At 38.5% G+C, this 13,540-nt stretch overlaps 1 protein-coding gene across 1 annotated transcript; it reads right to left on the reverse strand.

The window, feature by feature from the left end:
- Positions 1-164: 164 nt before the first annotated feature.
- Positions 165-7,672, reverse strand: LOC307123437 (interferon-induced GTP-binding protein MxB; the record flags this gene model as incomplete). Its single annotated transcript, XM_079811972.1, has 12 exons — positions 165-389; positions 474-716; positions 1,735-1,811; positions 2,328-2,486; positions 2,721-2,862; positions 5,822-5,944; positions 6,056-6,134; positions 6,324-6,522; positions 6,600-6,738; positions 6,886-7,040; positions 7,117-7,254; positions 7,474-7,672. The coding sequence occupies 12 exons, from the start codon at positions 7,670-7,672 to the stop codon at positions 165-167; spliced, it is 1,878 nt and encodes a 625-aa protein (XP_079668098.1).
- Positions 7,673-13,540: the final 5,868 nt, after the last annotated feature.

Raw genomic sequence — 13,540 nt, forward strand, 5'->3', positions numbered from 1 at the left:
CAAATAGGATGCCCAAAATTCCTGCCACACTGCGTATTATATGGGGCGAGACAGCATGATTCAGTGATTAAATGTAATGTAAATGTAATATTTCAAGCTATAACCTCATAAGCATTTGATTTTGTTGCATTAAAACCGTTGCAATCGATTATATGAAGTGAATTCTAATAGCTAACCAAGAGGCTGCGTGCTTTCATCAGACGTTTCTGGCGGCTCAGTAAGCTCTCACGCTTTTGGCCAATGTCAAAGTCCTCTTTAAGTAGGTTGTTTACATCATCTTTATCTTGCAGCAACTGCATCATGCTCCTTTGCAGCTCCAAAGCTGCTTCCTGGAGCAACATGTAGCGGATCACCATTGGGATCTGGTCAGCTAGACGCTTGCTTGCAATCTGTTAAGATAGATAAGACAGCATCTCAGATATACATTACAATTTGAGCTACCTCTGACAACACAGAAAGCTTGGCATGCTTACCGAGTAGTAGGACTTAAGGTGCAAACTCATCTCGCGCAAGGTGGCATGACTGCCTGTGCTAATGCCTATGCAATTAAAAGGTTCAATAGTGCCTTCGTCCTGTTCCAGCTTTTCCTTTGCATGCCGCAGGCTCTCGGTGTATGTGCCATCTTGACTGTAAACAATGAGCTCCATCTTGAACTGGGTCCTCAGCATGGATTCTGCCAGGGATTCTTTATCCAGCTTGATGGCTTCAATCTTTGTCTTAGAAAGTATTACAAAAATTGCTGAAAACTTATAATTCTATAAGTGATTAAACAACAGAAAATTCCTTTAAAGGTGCACTATGTAAAAAATGTTCAGTAAAATATCCAAAAACCACTAGGCCTAGTGTTATATATATTGTTCAGATGAGTACTTACAACGTCCCGGTTGCTTGGGTAAAATAGCAATTTTCTCACGATTTACAAATAGTTTGGGATGTGTGAGGGAGTCGCCTGTCAATTGCATCATATCAGCATTTTCAGAAACGCTTTACTCTTACTGCAGTGTGCAACAAGTGTCATAGCAGCCGCCAAGCGAACGCACAGAGTAACGTCATAACATCATTTTAAACTCACTCATATGTGTCTAATATGATAAACAGAGCTGCGTTACCTCATACTCATGACCGGAAAAGTGGAAATGGTGCCAGCGACTGTAGCATAATTAAAGTCCTGCTGCTCACAAGGCGTGTGTTGCGTTCATCTTATTAACAATAACTCTAGCGGCCTTGCTCAGCTCCCACAACACTCGTCCTGCTCTGCTTCATACTACAGTAACGTTAATAATCACATCCATGGACATGATTTTTGTCCGAGTCCTATCCCGATACTTTTCCACCGGCTGTGAGGTGAAGACCACATGTCCCAAGATTCTGCTCTCAAACTTGGCGTCATCAAACTACGCCTTTGTTTTGAATAGGCAACCTCTAGTGGACGGAAAAGTTACATAGTGCACCTTTAAAGGGTTAGTTCACCCAAAAATGAAAATAATGTAATTTATTACTCACCTAAAATAAATTACATTATTTTCATTTGTGGGTGAAATAACCCTTAAAACCTGTATTATTGTTATTTAAAGACACCACTGAATATTTGTCACTGAGAAGTAATGCGGTTTAATTGTGTGAAATTTGATATCAACACTCAAATCATTTGTCAAAAAGCCAACTGAAAGTAGTTCAATATGAACACTTTGAATTTGTGTATTGACAAAAACATTGGCTTTCAAAAAAAAGTACCTTTGCTATTTTCAGAAGATTAGGGAATCCAATGAAGCTAGACTGGGCCAGTTGGATGAACTTTCTTCTAACCACATCTATGTAAACACAAACACACTGTTAATACAGCTTCTTCACCAAACTTGCAGCTTGCATGCTTGATTGTCCAGTGAATCCATGTGTCAGGAGAAACGGAACTAAGCTAAGCCACCTTTATCCAAAGCAAGATGTAAATGTATTTTTTTTTTTATCTACCTGTAGCAACTTAAGGTTACATGCTTTACTCAAGGACAGAATGTTGAGTAAATGGGCCGCCTTTCAATGTGATCTTAAATATTTGTTTCACTAGGCAACAAAACTCATTGTCAACTAAATTTGAAACAATCAACAACTGTATTGGATAAACTGGAAAGTTCACTTGTGGTTAAAATGGATTTACACAGCCTGGTTTGTGGTTTTCTTGGCAATTCAGATTCCACCAGGTTTAGAATGACAAAGGGCCTGTGCACAAAGCAAGATCCATACGAAACTATTCAACACATTATTAAAAGACTTCAAATAAAATATGCATAAACGAAGTGGGTGGGATTTGAAATATACAGCAGAACACAAACCAGAGATGGTCTTCAGTGTCTTTAAGGCAGGTTCCTCCATCAGCTTGATCTGATCCCTAACAAGCCCCTCAAAGGTCTTGTAATTGATGAATCCTGGAAGCTCTCTTCCCCGATACTTGGCTTCATAGTTATCAACTTCTTTCTCAATCTTCCTGTTGACTGCAAAGGATTAATGTCAGGAACAATGTCAGAAGGCACTCCTACGTTTACATTGCCACAGAAGTCTTATCTTAAAGAGTCTTTTAGTAAAAAGTTACTTAGATTAAGTTAGCACTTTAGGTTGGTAATTTACTGATTGAAACTGATAAAGAGGGATAAAACAGATGTGAATATGGTTCAAGTATTTTTAAACAAACAACAACAAAAGCAACAGTACATATATACTTCACTCACAGGAATATCCTGAATTATCCAAGAAGTGATTCCATTTAGCAAATTCTACACGAAGTTCTGGAAAAATCAGTAGATCTGATCCACATTTGACCTCTTCCCCAGTGGTCAGATTGAGGGTGTCATGTGTGAAAGATGTAACTTTCTAAATTCAGTGATAAAATGTAAAAGAACTTTGTTACTCACTGATATTAATGGGTGATTCTTCAATTAGGGGAACTTTTATGTCCCCAGGTTATACATTCATGTTAAAATTACTATATTTTAAAATAAATAGTTTAGTTATTTCAAATAATGTTCATTGCACCACCAAAAAATGTTTTACACTAAAATCAGTTTGATTTCCATTTTTAAAAATGTTTTCATCACTAATATTTGGCTACTCAAGCCTTGTCCCCAACCCAGACTTTAAAACTTATCTGCTCTGAAAATGTGATAAAATGTTATCAGTTCATTAAAAAATCACAATACATGTTTAAACAGTAACTTAAAAAGGCACTTGATGCATAATTCTGGTTCATATCTGTGCAATTTGTGAATATTTTTAACAATTTAGAATTGTCCATAACAATACTGTCATTACCGCGACAGTCTATGATTACAACAAGGGTTTTTTTGAGGGTAAGACTTGTTTATGATGTAACCATGGAAATGAAGACTAGCAGGGGAGCACATGTCAGCCATGGAAGAACAGTGATATTTGATGTCTGAAAAAGTAAGTAATTTAATCATGAATTCCTTCTGATCATGGAGTAGACTTATTCAGCGTCATTACCATAAATGCTGTAGCAGCAATATTTTGATAAATATATATTTATATTCACATGATTTATGTGTATTTAAAGTTCTTTTTGTACTAGCTGTTGAATGATGTTAACAAATCCATGACCTAGCATCTTTTTTCCTGAAAAAAATAAAAAATGTCATTACCGCATCACGTCATTACCAACACACAACTTGTTGTGATGGTAATGACAAGTGATGGTGGTAATGACATATTCTGTGTCACTATCTATATCATATTATGTGTTTATAAATTAAGTTAAAGAAGCATAATAGTGTGATTTTACAATGAAACTTAAGTGAGATGCCTTACTTCCTAAAACAAATTTTTCTTATTTTTTTAACCAGAATGGCTCCCAAGAAATCAACTGAAAGGTCTAGACTCTAGAGATTATAGAAAAAAGGCTGGAGTTGATCTTCAGGACACTTTGCTCATTGAGAGACTACACTATGCCTGTCATTTAAACTAGGGCCCAGTATCTCTTTCTCTCCACATCCCATCCATCTCCCTTTATCATCTCTAATTCACATTTTGAATGTTCAAATACATGCACTCAAAAAAATGATACGTGGGTTTTACTTAATTTTTTTTATGTCAACAGGTTCCACGTAATTGGGTTATGTTGAATTTAATTAAAATTGTATATTTCAGTAAACTTAAGTTTTTTACGTAAGGTTAATTCAATGCCATTTATTTAAATCAGTTTAACATTATTAATTTTGTCCAAAACTACTCAATTTAATTATTCTAAAACGAATATTATAAACAAACCAAATCAAGTAATACAGTTTAATTGATTTTTTTTATTTAGTCAAATACTATTTTTTACAACTTACAAAACCTTTTACAAAGTCTTATTGGCTAGCCAGAAGATGGTTTTGTTACATCCATGGCATGTCCAAAGTAGTTGTTTTTATTATTAAAATAACTTTAATTGTTATTAGCAGGTCCTCATCCCAAGCACATGCTCTACTTCACCACAATGGTAACCTCCAAAAACACTAACATAACAAAACATTTTAAATACCAACATAACAAAACATTAAGCATTAAAAAGTCTCTCCATTTTCTCATCTTGTTAAAAAGGCATCAAATAGCACTTTATTTAAACATTTACTCTCCGAATTCAGCCCCTTTGCAAAGCATGATGGGAAGTGAAAGTCTTGTTTGATTGGGTTACTTAATTGAAACGTGTTATTTCAAAATGAAAACATCAAGTTATGTCAAAGAGTAACGGTTTTAAGTCAGTTTAACATGAATCAATTACATTTGAACCAGAAACCTGATATAATTGTGTTAAATCAAGATGAATTGCTTAAATAAAGTGAACAGCATCATAAAATAATTTTTGTGAGTGTGAGTGTGTTTGAAAGCAAACACGTTTCATTATGCATTGTTAGCTTTAACCCAATGCAACCCAAACATATAATATTTCACCTAATGGTAATAGTCATAGTTTATGAAGGATATTTATGCTGTTTTATCCCATTGTAACAATTGATTCTCTAAAACATATTGTATGGTTTCTTCATGATTGAAATAAACATGTTCAAGTTGATGGTTGTGTCATATTTATATATATCTCCTCACATCTGTCCATTTCTTTCAACAACACTCACCAGAAGTCATTATTTAAGCCTTTAAATTTGTTTTATGTATCAGTGCACTTTTCATTTATGTCATTACCAAAACACTATGTCATTACCAGAACAGTATGTCATTACCGCCACGTTGCTTAATTTACAGCAAACATATATTTAAAACTGTTTTATGTTCAATCTTCAGGTGCTACATGAAAAGCCTAATGAAATACTCATCCACCTATTCAAAGAAAAAACATCTAAAAAATTAATTTTCCAGAAATTAAACAAAAGTGTGCTTTGATGAACACAGAAAAATACATTTTGATGGTAAGAACAAGAAAATATATGTAATTCGCTGAATGGAAACATTTAGTTTTTTATACGTATTGTTGAAGGTTAACAATGTTTGCAAGATAAATGAGTTTAAATTATCTCCTTGATACATTCTTTGCATTATGATACTTTTTGATGTTGTGATGGTAATGACGTTTTGCAGTGCCAGTTGGCAAATAGATATAAAATACTCAAATTATATTCAAGCTCAGTCGTGGCCATTATTATATCTTTACATCAAAGCATGTAAACATTGTCTTGACATAATTCTAACAAAATTCAACCAAATTTCATTCATCAAAATGTGAGATGGCAAAATAGCCCCCAATTGAAGAATCACCCTAATATGCCTTAATATTTACACTTTGATATAGTAGCTGTGTAGATTTCAAGGCTTTACTCACATCGATGAGAAAGCTCAGTCTTTCTGCAGGGTCTGATGGGGGTCCGTTGCCATAGGCCTCCAGTTCCTTCTGTGTTTCTGCGAGCTTCGTCTCGATTTGCTCTTCTAACCGAGGCAGGGATCTCTACACAGCAATTATGAAAATTAGCTATGTTTATGAGTCTATTTTTGAGTATGAGTATGTTTATGAGTCTATAAGTCTGTAGACCTATTTTGTTAATACATATTATTTCACCTGAATGTGATGAACTAACTCAATTGTTAGTTTCTCAGCCAACTTAGGAATAGTAGCAAAACCTTCTTCATAGAGTTTGCTGGGTGAAAAAAAAAAACACACACACAAATGCATCAAGTGACCTGTAACTGAACAGCCCTGATTTACTAAAATCCTAAATAACAGGTACTAATCTGCATGTGCACTTCGTGGGCATACTGCAGGTGATTCACTAAGAAAAGTTGAAATCTCAGTAAATAACTAAATGTTGTGACCATTCATCACCCACCTGAAATGAGGGTGGTCTTTGAAGAAGGCAGTCTCTGTTACTGTGGCCTCATTAAGAGTGACCTGATCTATAATCTCTTTTTGTCCCCTGCACCTTACAATCATGTAGCCTTTAGTAAGGTGAACGACCTCATTGTGCACAATGTCTACCACTGTCCCTTCAGTGCCCTTATCCACCAGGTCAGGCTTCGTTAAGATGCCTGTAGTAGACAAACGATAGTTATACCGAGTCCAATTCAGTTTGATTTAGCATTGAAATGCAATGTGTAATGCACACCTAAAGTCCTTTCTCCCTCAGGGTCCTCCCCCTGGGCCATCTGCAATGCTTCTGTGGTCGCGATGTCAACGTTGCATGGCACCACAACCAGGTTGATTGTTTCTTGCTTTGAAACAAACTTCTTGATCAGTCTCTTAATCTAGAAGAAAGGCATTTGATTAATGTCCCTGTGTCTTTAAACAGACCAAACAGACAATGGTCTTTCCAACAAAACATCATATGAAAAATATAGTGAATGTAAAAAAAGCATAAACTAAAAAGAACATCATGAGAACGTTAAATTTACCTGATCTCCAATATTTTCAGGCTGACCCTTGACAGCCACTCGTGCAATCCCAGGGAGGTCAATGAGTGTGAGGTCAGGAACATTGGCAGAGGTGATTTTCAGACTGATGAGTTCATCACTAATACCAACGCCTACTCCAGCCATCTTATTCTGGGCTACAAACATAATTAGATATTGTTGAAATGTTGACTTAGAGAGACCTCTGAATACATTCAAGCAAGCATCTTCTACCTTCCCGAATCTTTTTCTCCACTTCTGCTGGTTCATCAATGTCTTCCTCATGGTTATCGTAACTGATTTTTGCATGCCATTTGTCCTCGCCTTTAGTTCTTATCATCTTGATCTCAAGTGGGCATCGTGTAACAATTCCTGTACAGAATGGTGAAGGCCAGAAAGTTTTATTATGGATGTTCTTCAAAGATCCTTACAGTAGCATGTAAATTATAATTACCATCACTTGGCCATATTCGTTGGCAAGACTGTAGTTAATCACATAAAAGTAGCCTACATACCCACTCTATATATTTCCATTTTAATTTTATATACGAAGGCTATATTTAATATTTTAATTGTATATGTTGTCCTTACCACTTCCCCTGGGTAACGCGACTCCTGACAGCGCTTCCAGAACAGAACTCTTTCCTGAGCTTTGGTCTCCGATGACGGCGATGGCAGGCAACGCCAGGTCCTTCTCGACTCCTAAAGACCGTAAATTGTCGATAGTGTCGATGCAAGGGCGGATTTTTTCCTCGTATTGCTGGCTGAACGTGTAACTCATTTTCTCCATCCTTAAACAACGTCAGAAATGTCAAAATAACAAAGATAAATGCTTCACGGCGATGTCAGGCGCGGTCTATTCGCGCACTCCTCCAATCGTCTCAGAGTGATGCTGTTTCTTTGCCGGTAAAGTGAATCCTAGAGCGGTTTTATACGTTGCTAAGATTCATTTCCTGGGAATCAAAATAGTTTCGTTTCATCCTCTGAAGTAGGCTGCTGTTTCATTGTTCAATTTCAATAGGCTACATTAAAAAAAAAAAAAAAGGTTTATTGTACAGTCAGGTCTCGCATGTGGTAGGCTATTGACAAAGTGTAAGGGAAATTTATTAGGGAAAAGGAATTTGTTTACATGTAGCCTATGGCTACCACACTGAGGGGGACAAGGACGTTTTGAATTGAGAATATGCATTTGCGTGAATAATGTGTGTGACGAGTAAAATAACCATTACGTTTTTTTTTTTAAATATTATGGATAAATATACCTAAATGTGTACATATTTTAATGCAAATATTATTTGTAAATAGTTCAAATCATTGAATTATTATTTCGCAACTAGATTAAGAATTAGATGTATTTCCGTGCCCATAACAGGGGTTAGACGAGCATTCTGCACACGGGTGCGGTCCGGGAATAGCCTAATTCGTCTCTACTGTGTTTTACAGTCAACATGGCTTTTTGCCTCGGGAAAAGTACGTACACTTTATATCATTTTAATGCGACATAATGGATGGCACTCGTCTCTTCCTGGAGATGTAAAAACACGTTTTTTGTTACCAAAATAACTTGTAGGCCTATCGGTTATCACTAGTCAATATAACACCTGCTCCAGCAATCTCATCATGGGCTACAAACATAATTAGATATTGTTGAAATGTTGATTTAGAGAGACCTCTGGATGCATTCAAGTAAGCGTTTTCTACATTCACAAATCTTTTTCTCCACTTCTGCAAAGTCATCGATGTCTTCCTCATTTTTCTCATTACTGAATCTCCCATGCCATTTGTCTTCGCCCTTAGTTCTTATCATTTTGATCTCAAGAGGGCATCATGTAACAATTCCAGGACAGAATCAATAGTGGAGGGAGGCCAGACATAGTTTTACCATGGATGATCTTCAGCAACACGTTCTTACTCCCAACTCGTCACATATTGACGCTTGGCCAGGACCCCTCGGCGTCCTTTTTCGACGCGCAGCTGGGTACTCCCATTTCAATGAGAAACCTTTGGCGTCATGTACAGACGCGTTGGGCATGTGAATGTTATCATTAGGGTTGCCAACTTCTGGGAAAGAAAATCTTAGTAATGCCTGGCTCACACTACAGGAGTTTTAAAATCCTATCCGATTGTAAAATCTGGTTGCAGCACACACTTCAGGAGAATCTTTGCAGATTTTCTTCCCTCAAATCTTAAACATGCTCACACTACAAGATTTGAAATTCGTGAAGCATCACACACTACAAAATGTTATTAAGATTATCGTGCCAGAGGAAGCGCGTCACGTGATCTACGCAGCAGATCGGAATCGGGGAAAATGGATACTGTAAACCGAAAACTTGCTCTATCAATAATGATCGCTTGTTGTGAAAAAAAAAAAACAAAAGCGTAAGAATAAACGAGTGTGGATGAGAAAATGGTTGGGGAGACGGGATCAACATGGACTGTCAGTTCTTCAGCGAGAAATGGAGGTAAAATTTACCTTATATTACTATCATAAGCCCTTGTATTCGCACGGGATTAGTATTATCTGGGGACCTCGTGTGATTTAGAAATTACTCCCCACATCTGAATTTTGCGTGGCGCATTCGCACGGGATAAGCAAAGCCTGTGATTTTACTCGAATTTACTGACTTATCTCCCGGATATGATGTCAAGACTTAATGTTTTTTTTCGTTATAGATATAGCTGTATGAAATTATAAACAGTTGTATCAATATCATTTTGATTGTTTTATAGTAATAAAAATAATAATTTAGTTAAGTTAGAGAACAGACGCTACAATTAAAAACTGAACTGAGCAATATAATATAGTGCCATTCTTCGTTAAAGATAAAGATAAAAATGCACACAGGAAACAAAAACCTTGCAAAAATGATATCCGCCTAAACCCAGCCAAATCACAGAGATGCCGATTCGCACGGGACTAATATTATCACAGGGCCTCCGTGTTTGGCGAAATATGGTAGGTCATTTGCGGGGGAATATTTACTTTACATATTACAGACATGGCCGATTCGGACGGGATTAAGATCACAGACATTCTCTGCAATTAATACAAATCACCAGATGTCCCCAGATAATAGCCTACTAAACCCGTGCGAATAGGGCTATAGTGTGCTAGAATGTTTGCCGTTATAATATTGCCTGCCTAGTTCAAAAGCGACAGTGTCACCTTTTACAGTGTAGATTTGTGCTGTAATATGAAAATACAATTGGTGCTAGTATAGTAGGCTATGTATTATGAAATGTGTCTACTTATAAGAAACAATGGTTTGCAGCTTTCTCTCTCTCTCACACAGCGCGCGCGCGCACATAGACACACACAGACACACACACGCGCGCACATACATAGTCGTAGACTTGTTTCCTATTGGCTATTGTGACAGTACTGACGTTATTACAATCTTGCTCATCCCGATAAATATCAAACATGTTTGATATGATCGGGGCGAGCCCGATTTGTGTGAGAGCAGATCGGGAGGGGCAAGATTTTATCTGTGAACGTCTCACATTACCAGATACTCTGCGCCGAACATCGGAACCGATCGAGGTCGTGGACAAGATTTTTTCTCAGAATCTCGGGAGGGGAAAATCGGCCATAAATCGGCCTAAAACTCCTGTAGTTTGAGCCAGGCATAAAAAGGGACACTCAAAATATTTGTACTGTACCACACAGTGTAGGCTACACCAGTTAAGTAAAAGGTGAGGTTCTCAGACGAACACATTTGGGTCATTAAAATTTAAATTTTTAAAACGTTTTACTTTGGGTTTCTTAATTTTGGTTCAGTCCCATAGATATAATGTGGCTCCATGCTCAAATTATTGAATATTTATTTTCTACTCCAAGGGATATTAAATATATCATCAACCTCTATTCAAAATGATAAACTGAAAAAAATTTTGTTTTTTGGTCAGGAATATACATGGCATAAAATTTGAAAGAATAATAATTGAACATCTTTGAAATTCCAGTCAATAAAACCTTTAACAATGAAAATGAAAATGCATAGGCCTATTTTTTCTCTATTAAAGAGAACTTGATTGCTTTTGGTACGTGAGACTTTATTGATTATTTTGTTTGAATAATGAGGTTAAGAATACGCTACAAGTTACTTAAATATAAAATGCTGCGGATTATATATCATAGTGAAATACTGTATAAAGACAACTTCCTTTTTGACCACGTCTTCCCTCAGGGAGAGTGCATGTTTTCTTGCATGGCTGAATGTTGGACTTGTGAATAATCACGTTGTTTGCATCCCTGCCCAAACTGATTTGCCGATATCAAAATGCGAACAGTGAAACAGCGGGAAGCGACCAGCCGGCACCGGCATATTTCTGCTGGGTCTTGCCTTCCACGAAAGGCTATGTTCGCAAATCACACAATGATTTGTGTCAAAGGAATGATTAATTCTCAATTTAGAGCGCATGCCTGAATATACGGGCGTTCCCTATAGCTTTCACAGGGGCGTCGGACTGGGGGTAAAACCAGTACTGATTACCAGGGCCCCAAGGGGAGAGAGGGCCCTTGAAAAGTCTGGGAAATATTTTATTTTATTATATTTTCATTTCCTAATTAAATTTCATAATGAATGTAATGTAAAGTTAGTGTATTGGATGAATAACTTGGTTGATTGACCAACTACATTTTTTATACAAAAAAGTAAAGACTATCTAAGTGTAAAAAAGGCCCCCTTGTGGCCGCTAAGCATCAGACACTTTACTGTGACTCTCTCTCCCTCCTACTAGAAGACGCCTCGCTTCACCTGGACTATTAGCCAATCACAAGTGACTCAGGATCGCTGCACGCTGGTAGCATTCCCCAGCCAACATGTATATGTGGGCCCCACGTGGTTTATGCTTGGGCTACATGGGAACCAAGTGGGCATGGTCCAAAAATGGGCATCTTATATGGGGCCCACTCGGGTCAGCTAAGTAGGTCCCATATGGGAGAAAACTGGTGGGCTACCAATGTGGGTCCTAGCTGGGTCACAAATGGGAAATGAGTGCATGGGCTTAAAATGGGCAACACAAATGGGCCCCATATGGGTTTACCAAATGGGGTAGACATGGGCAAACACAATCAGTCCCATATAGGCTGCCTACATGGGCCCAAGATAGTACCCACATAGGTAACCTCTATATGGGTTCTGAATGGGGAAATACATATTGGGCCCGCTTGGGCAAACCATATGGGTCAGACATGGGCAAACACAATCAGTCCCATATAGGCTGCCCACATGGGCCCATGGTAGAACCCACATAGGTAACCTCTATATGGGTTCTGAATGGGGAAATACATATTGGGCCCGCTTGGGCAAACCATATGGGTCAGACTTGGGCAAACACAATCAGTCCCATATAGGCTGCCCACATGGGCCCATGGTAGAACCCATATAGGTAACCTCTATATGGGTTCTGAATGGGGAAATACATATTGGGCCCGCTTGGGCAAACCATATGGGTCAGACATGGGTAAACACAATCAGTCCCATATAGGCTACCCACATGGGCCCAAGATAGTACCCACATAGGTAACCTCTATATGGGTTCTGAATGGGGAAATACATATTGGGCCCGCTTGGGCAAACCATATGGGTCAGACATGGGCAAACACAATCAGTCCCATATAGGCTGCCCACATGGGCCCATGGTAGAACCCATATAGGTAACCTCTATATGGGTTCTGAATGGGGAAATACATATTGGGCCCGCTTGGGCAAACCAAATGGGTCAGACATGGGTAAACACAATCAGTCCCATATAGGTTACCCACATGGGCCCAAGATAGTACCCACATAGGTAACCTCTATATGGGTTCTGAATGGGGAAATACATATTGGGCCCGCTTGGGCAAACCATATGGGTCAGACATGGGCAAACACAATCAGTCCCATATAGGCTGCCCACATGGGCCCATGGTAGAACCCATATAGGTAACCTCTATATGGGTTCTGAATGGGGAAATACATATTGGGCCCGCTTGGGCAAACCATATGGGTCAGACATGGGTAAACACAATCAGTCCCATATAGGCTACCCACATGGGCCCAAGATAGTACCCACATAGGTAACCTCTATATGGGTTCTGAATGGGGAAATACATATTGGGCCCGCTTGGGCAAACCATATGGGACAGACATGGGTAAACACAATCAGTCCCATATAGGCTGCCTACATGGGCCCAAGATAGTACCCGCATAGGTAACCTCTATATGGGTTCTGAATGGGGAAATACATATTGGGCCCGCTTGGGCAAACCATATGGGACAGACATGGGTAAACACAATCAGTCCCATATAGGCTGCCTACATGGGCCCAAGATAGTACACACATAGGTAACCTCTATATGGGTTCTGAATGGGGAAATACATATTTGGCCCGTTTGGGCAAACCATATGGGTCAGACATGGGCAAACACAATGAGTCCCATATAGGCTACCCACATGGGCCCATGGTAGAACCCATATAGGTAATCTCTTTATGGTTTCTGAATGGGGAAATACATATGGGGCCCGCTTGGGCAAACCATATGGGTCAGACATGGGCAAACACAATCAGTCCCATATAGGCTACCCACATGGGCCCAAGATAGTACCCACATAGGTAATCTCTTTATGGTTTCTGAATGGGGAAATACATATTGGGCCCGCTTGGGCAA

The sequence above is a fragment of the Gobio gobio genome (genome assembly GCF_949357685.1).
Source record: "Gobio gobio genome assembly, chromosome: 3".
Classification (NCBI taxonomy): domain Eukaryota; kingdom Metazoa; phylum Chordata; class Actinopteri; order Cypriniformes; family Gobionidae; genus Gobio; species Gobio gobio.